General features: G+C 39.5%; 1 protein-coding gene across 1 annotated transcript; it reads left to right on the top strand.

The window, feature by feature from the left end:
- The first annotated feature begins 1,807 nt into the window (after positions 1-1,807).
- Positions 1,808-18,892, top strand: LOC124258584 (uncharacterized oxidoreductase MexAM1_META1p0182-like). Its single transcript, XM_046692653.1, has 9 exons — positions 1,808-2,002; positions 7,371-7,501; positions 7,771-7,866; positions 16,134-16,275; positions 16,554-16,594; positions 16,878-16,947; positions 17,281-17,317; positions 18,070-18,133; positions 18,354-18,892. The coding sequence occupies exons 1-9, from the start codon at positions 1,969-1,971 to the stop codon at positions 18,516-18,518; spliced, it is 780 nt and encodes a 259-aa protein (XP_046548609.1). The 5' UTR covers positions 1,808-1,968; the 3' UTR covers positions 18,519-18,892.
- Positions 18,893-19,638: the final 746 nt, after the last annotated feature.

The raw sequence follows: 19,638 nt of genomic DNA, 5'->3' as shown, positions 1-19,638 counted from the left end.
ATTCATTACATCCAGACTCATCTATTCTTATTACTGTTTGCGGATGACGTCGTTCTTACATCTGACTCTATATATTGGAGGGTTACAAAATCGAATTAACGTGTTACAACAGTATTGTCGCCAATAAAATGTAACTGTAAATTTAAATAAAGCTAAAGTGGTTGTCTTAAAAAACGGCGGCGTTCTTTCGAGGGGCGAAATATGGTATTTTGATGGCAATCTTATTGAATGTGTCTCATCTTATAGATATTTAGGTGTGGTATTTTCTAGGAATCTAAGCTGGAATATGTGACACGTATAGTACACACCAAAAGGCAATAATTTAACGTGACTCTACTGTTACTGGCAGCCCAATATGTTAACAACAACATGATTGCTTGGACATGGTTACACAATGAATAAATGACTTAAGTTGATGCCATGACTATTTACTTATTGTGACCATATCCCTAATATTCTTCAGTAACCAAAGCCCCGAACTCCATAGTCATGATAAATACTTGTTCGGGACGACCTCCCGGGAATGAATCACTGTGATAACACGGGTGCTCGAGACAAGTCGAGATCGCCTTGCCACAGCCGTGGGACACGCGACAAACGTCAGTTACAAGCTAAACATTCTCACGGGGACACAAGGACGAAGCACTTGCGTAATTGGAAATTCACTCAAAACTTGCGTTTGATATTAGGTTAAAACACACACACACACACACACACACACACACACACACACACACACACACACACACACACACACACATGTACCTATTATTAATATTAAAGTATGCCCAATATATTTTAAACGTCTAGAACTCAAGTGATATTCCATGTAGTCCGAGTATTGAAGCGTGTCGTTAAACAAAATATCTTGAGTAGATATTGCCTGGTTGACTTTATGTCTATCATCGCAGAACTTCGTCGTTTGTAGATCTAGCATGCATGACAGATGTCGTTGGAATTGATCTACAGCATCCCTTGATTGCTGTAGGAGGCGACTAACGGGATCGGGTGGTCAGACTCGCTGACTCCGTTGATGAAAGTCATCCAATCCAAACTGCGTAAATCGATGGTCATGATGTTGATCACTGGATTGTCTGGTCGAGACTCTATTATTTACTGAAAATCGGCATTGTAGATATACCATAGGTAACAGAAAGTCGGGCGTAATTAAACCATGGGTAACAGAAAGAAGGCTGTAGAATCACTATGGGTAACAAAAAGAAGATATATCACGAATACAGAAAGTCGGGTGTAGATATATCATGGGTAACATAATGTCGGGTGTAGATATACCAGGAGAAACAGAAAGTAGGATGCAGATGTACCATGGGTAAGAGAAAGTATCATGTTGATGTACCATGGGTAAGAGAAAGTCGGATGTATATATATCATGGTAACAGAAAGTCGGGTGTAGATATACCACGGGTAACAGAAGGCGGATGTAGATATATCATGGCAACAGAAAGTCGGGTGTAGCTATACCATGGATAACAGAAAATGGGGTGTAAATGTACCATGGATACATAAAATGTGGACAAACAGGTTGATAATTGTTAATGAATATACAAAGCCACGATAGGTTGATTCATTGTCCTTACATACAATATCTAGAATGCATCCTCTCTGGGTGAGCAATGTAAGCTGTATATGGGGACAGTCTTCAATCATAATGCATTAAAATACGCCAAATTTGTGCATAACTTCATAGCAGTTGAAGGGTGGATTTGTCTTTGAAGATTACAAAACTGCAAGTCATTGAATAGAGCTGCATTGCTGAGTCATAATGTTGGCGTTGCATCATAACACAGGGTGCAAAGGTACAATTAAGTCTGCGCATGCATTTTCACTGTTATATTTAACTCAACCCATTCTAGCTGCACATATACAGTCACCTGTCGCCGTGCAAGGTATTACAGGACACTGAGTCTCGAAGAAGCACACTTGCTGAACCAGTCACCTCCTGTTGAAATGGCGCTGAGAGGAAAAGTTGCTATCATTACAGGTGAGATTGTTAGTTGTTTAATATGTATAAAGCATCTGTTTCTTATGCATGTGAATCCCCCACTGTTAGCATGTCAACAAGTAATACTATTTCAGGACCTGTTTCTGATGTGGACCAGCATACGATTAGGTTTATTTGAGTATCTGATAACCTAGTGGAATCTAAATTAAACTTGCTTTGCTATGTTGTTGCGCGTACGTCAGACGTGTTTTGAAACAGCGGGAGAAAATCGGCCAGTGTGTGACCTAGGACCTTACTCAACGAGTGGGCGAGGACAGACGCTCCCTCTCTCTATGGTGCAACAAAACAAACTTATTATTGATGGATCTGTGGACATGTATGGTCGGGAGAAGGAGGTTATTGTGTGTATCGGGACGAAGAGCGGATATTCCTCACGAGGATCCCCCCACAGGCTTCAGATATGCAGTGACAAGAAGTTAACACGCGTGCTAATTTGTTTACATCTGTTGCATGCGGGAGTGGTGATAAGGCAAGGGATGCAAATCTTGTCTGTCTAACAGTCCCTGAACTACATCATTTTCCCCACTGACCAGCCCTCCCTGCAATGCTGAAGGCCCGAATGAAGCACTCCTAGGGTTTTCCAGGTCATTAATCTCCCAACTCACTGGGGCTCCGTTTCAATTTAAATGATTGTATTTATAAACACTGTCAGGTTTACAGATAATTGCAACCAAGATCAGCAACCTCCGTTGGGGATAGGGAGTTAGAGGACTTGAAACAATGTAAATATTGAGTTCGTAGATCTCACAGAGATTTTAATCCGAGTCTGGATGTATTTAGAGTTTTGAGGATAAGTTTTAAGAATGTATTTAAAGGTAAAAGGTAGGATTATTTCAGTACGCTGAAGGAGAAGCTAGTTGAAGCAAGCAAGGACTCAAAACTCTTCTGGACAATTCTTAAAAAATGTAATAGTTTTGATGGTATTTCACATTCAATTTCTAATGTGCAGTGGGTCGAGCATTTCATGTCACGTTTATGTATCAAAGAAACATGTCACTTTATTCCGGTAGAGACATCTGCTGTCGATTTTTGACCAGAGATGTTAGTAGGTCTTAATCATCCAATTACTGAGCAGGAAGGTTTATCCCATAGCATCAGCTAGTGCAGCACATAATCAATCTCCAGGGCACAGATGCTGTAGCTTCCGAGTTCTTGAAGGCTTGTAGACACCTTATTGTTCCATATCTTACTCAGCTTTTGTGTTTTATTTTTTATACGTGGTAGGTTTCCTAACTCTTGGCGTGATAGTATCATTTGTCCTAAATTTAAGTCCGGTTTTCAAAAGTGATCCAAACACATTATTTCACTCGTAGATTCCATTCGTAAGATAGTTATGTCTAATATGAATAGACGCCTTCAAGTATGGTGAGATGTACATAATATCATTAGAAAATCATAAGCTGGTTTGAGGGCTAATTACTCTCCCGTTGATCACATAGTTTCCTTGCAGTCCTTAGTTGAGAAATACATTAGAAAAAGGCGTTTTAGAGATGTTTCTGATTCCAAAACTACAATATGGTGAAAACATATGGTTAAGAAATGCACAGCTCTGATGTTTAGGTTCGAATCCCACGTTTTCAAATCACAGGGACGTGACATCTCAAACGCACCCAAGAGCATGTGCGATGACAATGCAGTTGGATGAACAGAAAACCATGGTGCACGTGCAATGTGCACACTCAGCTCCCATAAAAGCACAGGTTGAGAAATGGCTTTCATTCACATTCACGATGCCACGGTTGACCAACGCCCAAAGGAACCAAGCAATTGGAATGCTGCATGCTGGCCAAACACAGAGTGATGTTGCTAATCACTTCCTAGTCCACCAGACGATCCTTTCGAGGCTACAGCTATGTCATAGGGCAACAGGAAGTGTCCAAGACCATCCACGCCCGGGAGCACCTCGTGTGACGTCACAAAGGCAGGCTCGGTACATCGTCGTTAGTCATCTTCGGAATCGCTTCAAGTCTGCACGAGAGACTGCAAATGCCACGATAGGAACTAGAGGACGTTCCATCAGTGACCGGACAGTACGCCGTCGCCTTGCTGCACGTCACATCCGATGTCGTCGACCCTATCGTGGACATACCCTCACCCATGCACATCGCCTAAATCGTCAACGTTGGGCAGCTGCTGGAGGCTATCTTGGTGCTAGACAGTGGCGAGATGTCATCTTCACAGATGAATCACGTTTCAACGTCAGTTTCCCTGATGGTCGGCTACGTGTCTATCGCCGTAATCATGAACGTTTTGCTCAGCCTTGTGTCACTGAGCGTGATCGCTTTGGTGGTGGTGGAGTTATGGTATGGGGGACAATTAACGTCAACTTCCGCTCTGACTGGCTGTTCTTCAAGGGAACCTCAACGCCCGACGTTACATTGACAACGTGTTGCCAATAGTGCTTCTGCCATTGATGGGTCGACACGGACGACATCGCCTCGTGTTCCAACACGACAATGACAGGCCACATACGGCTAGAATAACACAGGACTTTTTGCATCAGAACAATGTGGATGTCTTGAACTGGCCCTCGCGATCACCTTATTTTAATCCGATCGAACATTTGTGGGATGAACTTGGGCGCCGTGTGAGACGTAAGTTGAATACTCCCCAAACTGTAGCTGAGTTGACACAAGCTTTGCAGTTTCACTGGAGAGCCGTTCCACAAGCTTTGATTCGGAGATTGTCCTTGTCAATGCCTGTCAGACTACTGGATTGCATCGCTGCCCTAGGAGGACACACGGTATTGAAATGTGTCATCTGACAGTTGTGTGTTCTCATACCATTTGTTTTGGAGATGCGCACAAAGACATTGTTGCATCCGTAATCCTCTGTAAACAATGCAGTATTGTTTACAAGTTATCACAATGCCTTTTCCTGTACCGCCATATGTAAATTTTGGACATATGAGAAATATATCTGACATTTCTTCCTCATATGCGTTTTTATTGCCTCTCAGTATATTTACTGCTTGTTTATAGATTTTTCTAAGGTATTTGATGCTTTAAAACATGATGTACTTTTACAGGCTCTAGATGAGGTTGGCATTAAGGGTGGGTTGTTTCAAGAATACCATCTATGTATAACTGTTTATCTGCTTGTGTTAGAACACCAACTGGCTTACCAAAATGTTTTCATGTACTAATGGCAGTCGCCAAAGATGTGTTATTAAGTTCACAATGTTTAATCATTTTAAAATACAAGCTATGTACTATGATGGAACGTGATGGTGGGCAAGGTATAACAGTTAAATCATCTATGAATAATAGTTGTTCACTCATGTTTGCTGCTGATGTCTCAGCTATCTATGATACTTGTGTACTGCTGCAAAGAAAAATACTGTGATCGAATCATTTTGTGAACAAACTGGTATGAATGTGAACTTAAAGAAAACTAAAATTATTGTTTATACAAATCGTGGCCCTTTGAGGTCTTAAGAAAAATGGTTTTATGATGGTATACGGCCAATAAATCAACTTTTTCTGTCAAAATCTTTCAAAGGAAATTAGGTTAATTTTAATTGTGCAGATTTATTTAAGCTGTTTGATTGTATGATCACACCTATACTATGCAATGGATAAGACATTTGGGTCACTTAATTTTGTAATACCATTGAATCTGTCCCACATTAAATTTTCTGTATTAAATGTTGGAAATCTACTTGTAACATTATGTTTTCAGGTGAATATGAAATAGTGCCTTTGCAATTTGTATATATGACTAAGGATAATAAATATGGGTGTAGATACTGTATATGCCTAATAATTAGTTACCAATTTCAATGTTATTTTGGGCTTTTATCTTTAGAAAATGTAGGTCAGAGTTCATGGACGACAACCACAAAAAGTATTCGATTTCTGCATGGATTTGGCTTTGCCTGGATTAGTCAGGAAATTCAGCACCAACAGCTTTTGACAAGTAATGATTGTATGATAATTCAATCCTGGTCTGCAGCTATACAGTCAAGCCGTAAATGTTTTATTATAGCAAATTCATCTATTAGGGACCTTCGTCAATATCTTAAGAAATCTTTTTTCTAAAACTTAGATGTTGTAATTTTAAGTTAGAACTTTTGTAGGGAGGTATTTGTAATCATGTAAATCCAAGAATATTCTTATAGTTGAAGATGAATGGCATGTATTTTATGCTTGTGACACATTCTGTGTACAGAAGGAAATACAAATGTAATGTTGTTGTTGATGTTGTTTGCTATCATGGTGCTTCTGGTTTTGTTTGTTTGTCTTCCCCTGGTTAGTGCCGCTGGTCACATTCTTTGTGTACAGCTGGTATTATTTCAGGTCCTGTTTCTGATGTTGTTTATGGGGCTGTTGGTGTTTGTTTGATTGTGCTTGAGTTCTTGAGGCTTCTCTGATGTGTATGGTGCAAGTGACGTTGTTTGTTTGTTACTGTGAAGGTTCTAATAGTGGTAGTAAGACATCTGATGATTAACATATGTTATATTTGACCACTTTCTGAATGGCATTGTGTATTTCATAGCTTTCGGCCGTGGGAGCCGTGCCAATTAATATCCATCATAGGGGTACACAAAGTCCGCAGTCTAGACTACCAGTTGTCCGACTTCCATTTTTGTGGAAGTCGCGGTAGCTGAGCGGATTAGGCGGCTGACGTTTTGTGCTGACGAATAGGTGCCTGAGTCTGAGGGTGTGAGTTCGAATCCCGGATGGGGCTCAACTCAAAAAGTACTAGAATTTGTACTTTATAAGAAAGTGTAATCCCAAAATATAACATATGTGGCATTGTGTATTTCATCTGATGATGTTGTTTGTGAGACTTAGATGCGTCGTGGCCTTTCCATAATGTCTCACGTTCATTCCAAATAAGTACCTGCCATGAATTGCTGTTGCTGTGGGGCTTCTTTGTCCGGCTGCTGCCAGTGCTGATATTGTCACTCTTGGGATTTTCCTACAGCTGTTCCTTTCAGCTGCAGGACATTCTTTTCATGTAACGACCTATCATCTATATCCTTACCTATTCACTGTGAGAACTGGCTGAGTATTGTTCCAATGTTTTAGGACTACATGTTGTTATTACTCAGTCGTGCCCTCATCAAGATACAGAAGGATGCCTGATTCTGAAAGTTGAATATGGCATTGAAATCTGGAGTCTAATTCCATTACATTCCTTGAAATAAGCAAGTTTCATAAACAAAGTGTACATGTATTCAAAGGTCTTTTGATAGCGCCCATACATATATGGATAGTAAGTGTTTATAACTGATGTAATAAATACAATAAAAAGATAAACATGCACAAGTAAAAACAATAAGAGAACACATTCCAAAAGGAACTGGAATTGTTTGCACGTTTGAACACAATCTATGTTTTAGGTTCCAGTTCAGGAATTGGGGCAGGAATTGCTATAGCTTTTTCGAAGGAAGGAGCCAAACTGTCCTTGACTGGTAGGAACCAGAAGAATTTGGAGGAAGTGGTCAAGAACTGCAAGAAGGCGGGCTGTCAGGTGAGCAGAAAGCAACAGAGATATCAGGATCTGATCAAACTCACCTGTTACTATTCCATACATTAAAGCATACCTTAATTTATCCAAGGCGCCGCGATTCATTTACGTTATGCAAGTGATCTGCAAACAGAAATTTGTTCAGTTTCCAATCTTGTCACAAAAGTAGTGCCCCAAATAGTCACTAACTATCCTTCGTCTCTGCCAAATGGAAGAACATCACATCTTATTGAAGTATTTGATTTATCAGGTTGATCAACTTTCAATTTCAGGATGTTCTCACAAACGTGGGTGACATCACCCAGGATGCTGTCAGAAGGACTCTCGTAGAGTCAACCAAGAAGAAGTTCGGGAAAATAGACATTCTGGTGAGTATATTTCAGGTACTACAGAAGAAAATCTGCATATATATCCACTGCCATTGATTACATCGCTTATGATTGGTTCACAAAACATGTTTAACGTTTATATTTCAATAAACCTACAAAAAAGTGGATTATTCGCGAGATGTGTTCGACACCCAGGATATGGATATGTCTGGCCAGGATATGCAAATATTCTAGTATAAACAAAATTAATAAATGAAAATTTCAACTGATTGTAATTTCCTTATGTTTTTGTCACACGAAAGTGATTCCATCAATTAAAGTATAAATTACACACAAGAAAGTTGAACTTGTTTCTCACAACTAAATGTATTTGCCCGATTGCAGTGTCTGTCATCTGCAACAGCGTACCAATGGCGGCAAGTAGCATCTGCGGCCACTTTCATTTAAAACAAGCTTGAGATGATTTCCAATACCTTAAATTATATTAAGGAACTAAAATGAATTAAGGAACTATAGATTTTGGGGTCTAAGATTTCAAGACCGTAGGGTCGGGAAGATTTACAATACAATCAACCATCGCTGTTTCCAGATCCTTTGAGGTCGAACATGAACCACCCAAGCCGCATACCCTCGCGTATGAAAAACGTTAGAAAAGTAACTAAGCTGCAACCACTATCGTATAAAAAACGTTAGAAAAGTAACTAAAATGTTCTAAAAAAAATCGAGGATTGTCGTCATTCCACGGCAACACACCAAATTAGGTGTAAAAAATTACAGTGTGTTGTTATTATTGCCATATTTATTTATAACTTCTGTACCAGACAGACATAAGTACAGTGACATTTTTACATCATGTTCTTTGGAGCGCTGGCATGAGAAGTACACTGGCATTTATAAGTATCATAAAACGTTATGGATTTTGTTTACAAATATGGCTAGGCGTAAAATAACATTGGCATTTTGGGTATTAAGTAAAGTTACAAACTTCTGCATGTTGGGATTTACACAATAATAGTGTGGTATGTACCTGATGCGTAAATCAGAATAAACAGGACATTGTAATAGAACATGGTACTCGTCCTGGACAATATTGACGCAATGGGCGCACATGGCAGAACTGATATCATCATCTCTGGATTTTCTATAGGTTTGTACATTCAGTTTACTGATGCAACATCTAAATTTTGTAAGAGATCTGCGGAGTTGCATAGAGGATAATACTTTTAAATATGTTTCATAGACAATGTCATGTTTGAATAGTGAATATGGATACAATTATTTGGAGCTTGCAATATCGGATGACCATTCTTGGTAATATATAGCTCTACAGCGTTGTTTGTATAGCTTTAAGAACATATTAGGATCTCCAACTGTTTGATGGATCCATACATGTGCATAACCGTATTGAAATAACAATGTTCTAACTGAGGAGGTCCAGTTAGTATCTCCATTATCATCTAGATTTTTCATCATATTATAGCAACGTTTAGAATGTCTTGTGGCCGGCTGGCTAAGTAGTCGTAACCAGTATGATATATGTCTTGTTTTATAATTGACTTGAAGTGGATATCTTCCACATTCCGCTGAAACAGCTTTATTAGAAGAGCGATAACCAACTCGTAGGTCAAATTTGCAAAACTTAGAGTGGACCTTTTCAATGTTATGACGATACATTGTTCCCCAAATTTCTGAGCCGTAGAGCAAGATTGGTTGAATATTTTTGCCATCAAAGATCTTAAGGCATGTATCTGGGAGATGAGATTTAAATCGACATATAAATTTTTGAATAGGATAAAACGCCTTCTCGGCTTGTTTACACAGAACCTCACAAGCTCTTGAAAAAAGGTTCCGGCATGAAAACACCATTCCGAGAGATTTGTAATAGGAAACAGATTCCAATCTTTCAGAGACAATAAACCATTTTTCATTTTTTGGAAGTCCACCACCTTTTTTAAATACAATAATCTTAGTCTTTTCAGTATTAATCGACAGTCCCCATTTTGTGCCATATGTATCAAGAACATCTATTTTCTTCTGCAAGTTTATGACACTATCTCCAAATATGGCGACGTCGTCCGCAAATAATAAGATAGATAATGCATCTACAGTTTCATCAATGAATGCACCACTATATTGGCTATTCACAATATCGTTTACGGCAGTTGCAGAACCAGAAAATACTGTGATATATTGTTTAAGCAACGATCCCTCCGTAGGGATACTGTGAAAGTATGTACCAAAGTCACCGGGTCTAACCACTCGATCCATTAAATCGCCTGTCTGAACTAACACGGGTTTCTGGGCATCACATCAGATTCCCAACGTCCATGCGATGCTCCTGCTGATTTGGTTTCCAGGGTGCCTTTTAGTCATGTGTTCAACGATACACTGCCAGCAGAAGATGCAACTACTTGAAAAAGCCGGAGTTACACCATCCCGTCAGATGTTAGCAATTGTAGACAAATCTGGACTCGAATAGGGACCCGTGAAGAGCCACCTCCTCGTGGTGGGTGCTGAGTAACGCTGAGAGCTCTTCAAACCCCCGTTGTGGACCGGGGGTATATTTGGTCCACCAACCCGTTTGCCGTGGGTTGGGCCCCTGTGTCGGTGGAGGACGGGAGTCTGGTGGTTGAGGGCAAAAGATCCTGGAACCGTGTTCCTTTTGCCCAACACACCACTTTGGCCCTTACTCCACCTAGAACTGGCCCAGTTCTATCAATCGGCTGGTCACGCCAGCCCTGTGCATGGCGATTATATTTGCAGATTCAAATTATCATTGGGTCTTGGGTATTTTGATTTATTGTGTAAAAAATATTGATTATATTAAATTGCCTAAAGTCCTATGCCAGAAGGCGGTGGCTCATGGGCCAGTCTGATGATGTTGACCACTGAATTCTATATGTCTTTAGATTTTTGTTATGGGCCAACCGGCCTGACAACTAATCTATTAGACGAATTTAGCTATTCACGTCATATTTACTTGAGTATAACACCCCTGTATTCCCTGGTGTTAGCATCCTGGAGATCCGGTGCAAATTGACACCGTCCTTGTTGACTCTCTATGGTGGGTGGGGAGCAGGGGTGCTGAATTCTTATATTTTACCATGTCTCAATACAATTCACCTGGTTCATCCAAAGCAAGTAAACGCAGACATGTAGATGTGCTCTCGTCTGATGAGGAGGTCGCTCCAGAGATTTCAGATTCTTGGCCCCAAAACATCGTAATTGCGTCAATTGATTGAAGCCCATTAAAACTTAAACCATTTGCTATCTCAGTGGGCATTAGAGGTGTCTGTGGAGAATGTCGAACGACTACCGACTGGTGCCTTGCTGGTGGAATGTGTACGGACACAACAATCAGTCAATCTGTTGGGCTTACAACAGTTTGTTAATACTCCTGTTGTTGTTTCGGAGCACAAGACACTAAACACTAGCAGAGGCATTGTCAGAGATGTTGCTGGCTGTCTTTCTGACATGAGCGAGGAGGAATTTGCTGTTGAATTAAAAGCTCAAGGAGTTACAGATGTAAAACGTGTTTCCAGAAAAACTCAAGATGGTACCTTTGTTAAATCACACACCTATCTTTTCACTTTTTCTCAACCTGCAATACCCAAATCACTAAAGGCTGGATATTTCAACATCGGGGTGGAGGTCTATGTACCGATGTATCTACTCCGATGTTTTAAGTGTCAAAAGTGTGGTCATGGCGCAAAGTTCTGCCGAAGCAAGATGGCAGTATGCTGCCATTGCGGTGGAGCCCATACTAGCTCTGAGTGCACACATGACATCAAATGTGCCAACTGCAACGGAGATCACATAGCATCTTCTAAATCCTGTCAATCTTTTGAATTTGAAGCCCAAATACTACAAATTAAAAATACAAATAACATCACCTACCAAGAAGCAAAAACACTAGTTCCATCTTCTGCTCAAACTTATGTAAAAACAATATTCCGCAGCAATTGCATCCTCCACTCCAGTTTGCAAGACAGTCTCTGTTTCGTGTCAGACCAACATCTCCTGGGTCAAGGACGATCAGACTGTACTGCTGCAGTCCACTGAAATATCTCAGAAAGGTAGTCTGAAATCAACAACTTTACAAACGGACAATACCACCAGTGATGTACCAACTGACTCAATGGAAAGTACACCTGTCGATGATGCAAATTGAACTAGAAAAGAGAAAAAAAAATTGCAAAAAGGAAAAAAGGCTCTCACTTACGTGAAGACGCCCATTCCTGTTCTTACACTCATATGAGCCTCTGGAGATGGACGTCACTCCTTTACAAACAATCAATAGGAGTGAACACTCCTCCCAATCACAATCTCCAGTTAAGCCTCCATGAACAGCTCCAGTACCATTATTCAGTGTAATTGTAGAGGACTGAAGAACAGTTTTAATGATATACACTTACTTATACAAGATTTTCAGCCATCGACATTTTGTTTACAAGAAACGTATTTTAAAGAAAACGATCGAATTTCTATAAGACAGTGTACTCCATACAACTGCTTGTCTCCCTCCAGGACCGAAAGCAACTGGGAGTCTTCAATATTAATGAGACTAGGCATACTTCACAGTCCTGTTCCTCTAAAACCCATCAAAAAGCTGTTGATGTCCGTGTAACCATGCACATTGTCTTTCCAGTGTGCTCACTCTATCTTCCTCCTTCTTCTTCTGTGCAGCCTGTCGATCTTCAGGCACCGCATGACCAACTTCCTAAGCCCTGTATCTTCATGGGTTATTTGAATGGACACAACCCCCTGTGGGGAGGTGCACATACGAACAGCAAAGGGAACGTACTGGAACATTTTATTTCTACCAACAATATCTATCTCTATCTAAAACTTATTTACATCCTGGTACAGGAACATACTCTTCCCTTGACTTATCCATCACTGACTCTAATCTGCTGAGTGAGTTTGAATGGTCAGTCCATGACGACCTGTGTGGAAGTGACCATTTTCCAAGCATTCTCAAAGCTATATGTCCATCTGACGTCCCTCCATTGTCGAGAAGAAACTTTACTAAAGCTGACTGGCTTTTGTTTGAATCACTTTCATCTGTTTATGGGAGCTCCTGACCCTGTTAAACTATTTCTGATGAACTAAACAAAATAGCCGATGAATCCATTCCAAAGACCTCTGCAAATCCACACATACGAAAACCATGGTTCAACGATGACTGCAAACAGGCTAGGGAACCACGGAAAAAGGCTGAGAAAAAAATCTTGGCGAAACTATGCATTGAAAATGAATTCACGTACGCCGATATCAAAAGTATGGAACATGATCCAGAAAATCAAAGGCAAGGGCTCTCAATCTAGCACTAGGCACCTTGAAGACGGAGACGAGTTATTAATAAGTAAATCCGATTTGCAAATAAATTTGGAGAAACTTTGGCCAGACACTCGTTCTCATCGAATTATGTACCTCAATTCCAAAAATATAAAAAATAAAACCAAGAAAAGAAAACTTTAAATTTCAATTCAGATAATTGGGAAGATTCCAATGAAGTATTTTCGATTCATGAACTCCGTACTGCTCTTGACCAGGGTCGTGATACTGCTACAGGACCTGATAACGTACATTATCAACCCCTGAAGCACTTACCTGAATCATGTTTAGAGACCCTCTTGAACATGTTTGATGATATTTGGACGTCTGGACATTTTCCTTCGTCCTGGCGTGATGCTATAATTGTTCCCATCCCTAAACCTGGACGTGATCACACTGATCCTTTCAATTATAGGCCCATTTCACTAACTAGCTGCGTTTGCAAGACCATGGAACACATGATAAATAATCGACTTGTTTGGTACTTGGAAACCAATAACATGATAACAGATATACAATGTGGTTTCCATAAAAACAGAAGTACTATCGATCATTTAGTGCGTTAAGTATCTTTTGTTAAGAATGCCATAATTAATAAACAACACGCAGTGTCATTCTTTCAGGGTTCAACCCTGTCTGACCAAAACAATCTGGATCAGGGTGTCCCACAAGGCAGTATTTTGTCTGTCACATTGTTTAGTATTAAGATCAACAGTTTATCCAAGGTTTTAAATGATTCAAGTGATGGATCACTTTTTGTTGATGATTTTAATATTTCTTGTCGCGGTAAAAATATGTATACTATTGAACGGCAATTGCAGTTGTTTCTAAACAAAATCAATAAATGGTGTCTTGAAAACGGCTTTAAAGTTTCTAAATCAATAACTAATTGTATACATTTTTGTAGAAAATATAAGCCTCATAAAGACCCAGATCTATCTTTAAATGGCACTCCCGTCAAAGTTGTAAAGGAGTCCAAATTCTTTGGCCTAATTTTCGATTCCGATTTAACTTCCCTGTAACATATTAAATCCCGTAAAGCTAAATACCTGAAGGCACTCGACTTGTTAAAAGTTGTTTCAAGTTCAAAATGGGGAGGGGGTCTAACTACCATGCTTCACTTATACAGATCGCTTATCCATTGGAAACTAGATTACGGATTCATGATATATGGTGGAGCCTGTAAAAGCAACCTAACACTATTACACTCTATCCACCACCAAGGTCAGAGACTTTGTCTTTGGTCCTTTAGAACTTCTCCCGTTGACAGTCTCTACGTCGAGGCAGATGAACCATCTCGTACACAGCGCCGTATTAAATTATCATTACAATGTGTCACAAAACTATATTCTAACGAGTCAAACCCTGTCTTTAACTGTGTATGTTTAATCCTCTTTATGAGGATCTGTACAACGAAAAGTTTTTTCTTGTTCCGCCACTAGGACCAAGAGGCAAACCTTTCCTTTCTGCTGCTGGCATTGAGCTAGACAATATATCTCCTTCTCGTCCTCTTTCTTCTCCTCCTTGGCAGTTGGTTAGGCCACAAGTTGACCTAACATTAACTACATTTAAAAATCAGAAACTAAAGACTTACAATATAAACAAGAATTTAATCAATTAAGAAATAACTAAAGTCCATATGCATCCTTATTTACAGATGGATCCAAGGATGGTGGCGCAGTTGCTTGTGCCACTGTCATTGGATCCAGAACAATTTCTTCTCGATTGCAGCTCTATTTTCACAGCAGAAGCAAATGCCATATTAACAGCCTTAAAATACACAAATAGAAACCCTAAATATAAACAATATATAATCTTTTCAGACTCTCTTTCTTGCCTTCAGGCTCTCAAAAAACTTTTTGTTGGCTACCCAGCCACGTTGGCATTTCTGGGAACACCATGGCCGATCTTGCTGTTAAGGCAGCACTCAATAAATCTGTGACACCACTTCTTGTCCCATACTCTGATTACAAAGCTAGCATTAGAACTTACATCCGTGATCTTACGCAGAAGATATCGCACACCCAGGTATTACATATATTACGTGACATAAAACCTTATATTGGTTACACCTACTTGGGTTGTCACTCCAGATTTGAGGAGGTCATTATGCGACGATGTCGCATTGGCCATACGCGTTATACTCACTAATATTTGTTAAAAGGGGAAGATCCTCCGTTTTGATTCCCATGTGATGAGAGAATCACAGTCAAACATCTCTTGCTTAACTGTGTTGAATTCTCCCTCATAAGGGATAAATATTTCAATGTTAACGGATATGTTAACGGACTGTTAAGGATCTGTTTAATACTGTCCATGTTCATTTAATTCTTGTTTTTTTACAGGAAATTGATTTGATTAATGAATTTTGATTAAAATGTTCTGTAGATAGATGTATTTTAATGACATGTAGTTTAGATTAGTAACTTTGATTGCCAGTGGCTGTACCCTCAAAGGGGGTTAAAGTACTGTAAAAGTATTGTCCTCATGAGAGGGTACGTAAGTCCCAAACCATTCAACGTAAATCTAAACCTACTACCATTTTAGTCGTAGAATATATGTTCGTTTAATACGTGTCTGGATTATCTAACATTGCTAATAGCTGAAGGGATGGTGTAAATCCAGCTGGGGTCCATGCAGGAAGCAAATGTACTGTAAGTCCCCATGGTCCCTAGTATGGTGATCTACCTTCCGTTGTTGTCAATATATAGCCTGGTTTTACCTTGTAATGTCATCTATAGTTAAACTGTTTTAGATTTAATTACTAAATTACTAAGTTTTAAATTCAAATCCGTGAAAATATAATTATTTGTCTGTCCTTCGTTGTCCACTCACTGGACTCGAATATTTACAGATTATTATTATTGATAATAGAGTGTGGCGTTCAATCAGACCACAAACAAATAAGCTGTATCATGTGTCTATGTTTACGTGAACAAACAAACATATGGTATCATATCTGTGTTTAGGTGAACAATGCCGGGGTATCTCTAGGCATGTTTCCGCTGCAATCAACTACCAAAGAGCTGTACGACAAAACGATGGCTGTAAACTTGGAGGCACCTTTGTTTTTGACACAGTTAGCTGCACCGCATTTGATTGAAACCAAAGGTACGAAATGATCTTGAACAAAATAATCCTCAAGATTTACACTCACAAACAATTATTCACTGGATATCCCGGATGTGCTGGGAAAAGTTAGTTTCGCCATAAATTGTTCAGCTCCTCGTTTCAGAGAAAACAGTGTACGTAATATGGAACGTAGAACATATAGCAATATTCTAATACCTGTATGGGGATTGCCACGTAATATGTTCTTGCTTTCGTCCGGAACATGTTATGTGAGTATAGTCACTAGTGTTTAGGCTAAACATATCTTTTGGTTTCAGGAAACGTGATCAATATTTCGACCGCCGGTACGGGTACAATTGTAAGTGTGATGTTAGCAAATACAAGAATAATTCACAACTGTAAAATTAAACTGCTTGAAACATCCCGTGATCATTTGAGTTCAGAACAGGCCACAGGTACCACACAACAAGACTAGTGTTGTGTGAGTAAAGACAGTATTAGTTGTGGTGGCACCTGATTAGTCGCCTTTTAAGTTCAGAAACACTTACTTATCCATCATTTTCGATATCTATATAAAAGAACTGAACAGGCTGTTATTTTCACATAACATTCAAGGACGTTTCAACATATCATATGTGCAGACGCCGGGTGGCGGTATCTACGTTATGTCGAAGGTGGCCCTAGACACATTTACACGATACCTTGCTCAAGGTCAGTATGTGAAACCTTTTTGCGACAGTTGGATGCCTCACTCATGTTAGCTACTGCAATTTGCAGTGCAATATCAAAGTACCAGTAACTCAAATTACTCACTTAAAATTTTTTATATAAATGTATTTGAAGGAAATGCATATATCAGTAATTTCGTGAACACATTAAAACGTAAGAGGTGCTTCGCGTGGTAATATATATTCCTTAATAATTCGAGTTTTTTTAATTCGAGTATTTGACCAAATAATCTTTTCCTGTGGCAGAGGGAAAAGATCATGAAATATTCCTAAGCGTGGTTAAACAGCAAACAACGTACAAACTTTCTTTCCACAGAATTGGCTTCAAAGGGGGTGCGTGTCAATGCAATCAAGTAAGTACACATAAAACAACAATTTATGTTGAAAAGATGGCTATTAAATATCGAGGGGATATGGCTTGTGTTCATTTGAGGTCAGTTTAAAATGAGATTCACTAAGCATCATGTCTTCTTTAAAATGGGATTCTGGATTTATTCACAGAACAATATTGATGTGTTTTTATTTGTCATGATTCCATCCGGTTGCACGCTTAATGAACGTTTCTTACTCAGCATGTCCAGTATTCGATAGCGGTTTATTAATCATGTAAAATACAAACTGTCCATTTCGGGATTTATTCATAGAAGAATACATTGTAATGCGTACAGAGGTATCTCACAAATCTTGCAACTGTACAATACCATCGCACTCACATATACAATTTGGAGGACATCCCACAGACAGTTGAAACCGACTTAAAGAAAGTAGTTTTATGAGATTTAGGAAGCCACATCAGCACGTGTCACAGCAGATGTCTCAGACATTGGGGAAGGAAGTGTGGTACAAGATTTTTTCAAATGAATATCATCCATTATATACTGTATCAGAAAATCGTCGATCTTTTAAATTGTGTTTTACGTTCCGGGTTGGGGAAACTAATGTTATACTTGGTTTCCTGCTATTAGTCCATATACGTTTACCTATGCGATTGTTATGTCACATATGGCACATTGTAGCTATTGAATTCAACTTACTTTCTATATCCACTTTGAGTGGTGTGGTCGTTATAATAGCTGTTTTCACTGTCTTCTTTTCGTTGTTTCAGTCCGGGCTTTGTACCCACTCCAATCATTCAATCTATGACAGCTGACAAAGAACAAGCTGCACAGGCAAGTACGCTCAAACCATCAAATCCGCCCTGGAAACCTGTGTAATTGATAGCAAATGAGTACGAACCTGACCACCCGATCCTTTAAGGCGCCTTCTACAGTAAATACTACTGGATGGGGATTAGCTTGGTAACAGTGTAGTTCAAGCACCTAAAGCACTCTCTGATTGTAGCTCATATACCTCATTCTTTCACTCATTTATTCACACTCTCCTTTTCAGTTGGGGAAAATTATGATAAAAGCGACTCCACTTGGTCGAGCGTGTCCACCAGAAGAAATGGGTCACATTGTGGCCTTCCTAGCCTCAGAGAAAGCAGGCTTTGTAACTGGAGAGTGTTTTAGAGCCGATGGTGGTTTTACAATGACCACACCAGCCCTTGGATGAATATGTTCATGGACGCAAGAGGCGTACCTGCCTCGCCAGTAGCAGGTTGTGTAAAGAACATTCGAAAGTGTAGCAAATGCATTCCCCTACTCTTGGCAAGTGAAACTTGGCAAATCACTTTTAGTAAACATTACTTAGTTTTTTAAAATTTATTTCAAACCATCGGCTTGAAAATTCTGAAATAATTCTGAATTATTACTTTGTTGTTTAACACCACACTTAGCAATATGTCAGCAGCGCCCTGTAAGTAATACAATCTGAACCAGACAATCCAGTGATCAACATCATAAGCATCGATCTACGCAATTGGGATACGATGGCGTTAATTGTTACTATTATGAATACAATGTCTTTGAATAAATTCAGCAAGATTTTGTCTCACTTGCGGTTTAATAACTATATATTGATGTATAATCTGAAAACCTGTTTAAATCTTTGTTTGTCTGGTTAAGCAGTAAAGCCCAGGAGGAGGAGGAGCTGTCAGTTTAAAATAACTGAAAAATACGTAGTTACTAACTTTTCAGCCACCAGTAAGTTAGAAATGCACAGGAGTTTCGTCGTTGAAATCACCGTAAGACAGGAATATGTGAACCACTTTGATTGCTAGGTACACTTTTGTCTACACACACATACACACATTTGGTGCGCCAACACAACGCGAGTGTCTTGTCTCGGCTCCACTGACATTGTAGGCGAGCTGTCTGAGGCACCAGGCTAGTGATGCAGCGAGCGTGAGGTGCCGGGTGTAAAAACCATTCAGTAAAATTTGTGTGCAGACTCTTTCAGCGTTGTCACAACCTCTTGTGTACAGTACACAACCCTGTGCACATAACGAATCCACGAATCCGTTGGTAAATTACCAGATGGTGGCCACACTGATAGATAAACTGAATGTATTTTTAAAATTACTCAGACTAACCCTAGGGTATGATCAACAAGAGATTGGTCGCACAATTATGCGAGTATTGTCAAAACAACATGGCAAAAAATGCAATGCCAATGGGACTCTCTTAAGGAGAAAGTTTACTGAGGAGTGAGAGACAAATTGACCGAGCAGGCGTTAAAGGCAGGATAATTTTGTCATGAGAGAAGATATCGGTGAAGGAAATGCGTAAACGTA

This window comes from Haliotis rubra, unplaced genomic scaffold (genome assembly GCF_003918875.1).
Source record: "Haliotis rubra isolate DU_JTF1 unplaced genomic scaffold, ASM391887v1 Scf1175, whole genome shotgun sequence".
Classification (NCBI taxonomy): domain Eukaryota; kingdom Metazoa; phylum Mollusca; class Gastropoda; order Lepetellida; family Haliotidae; genus Haliotis; species Haliotis rubra.
Note: the sequence above shows the minus strand (reverse complement) of the source record. Positions and strands in the feature narration are given on the sequence as shown.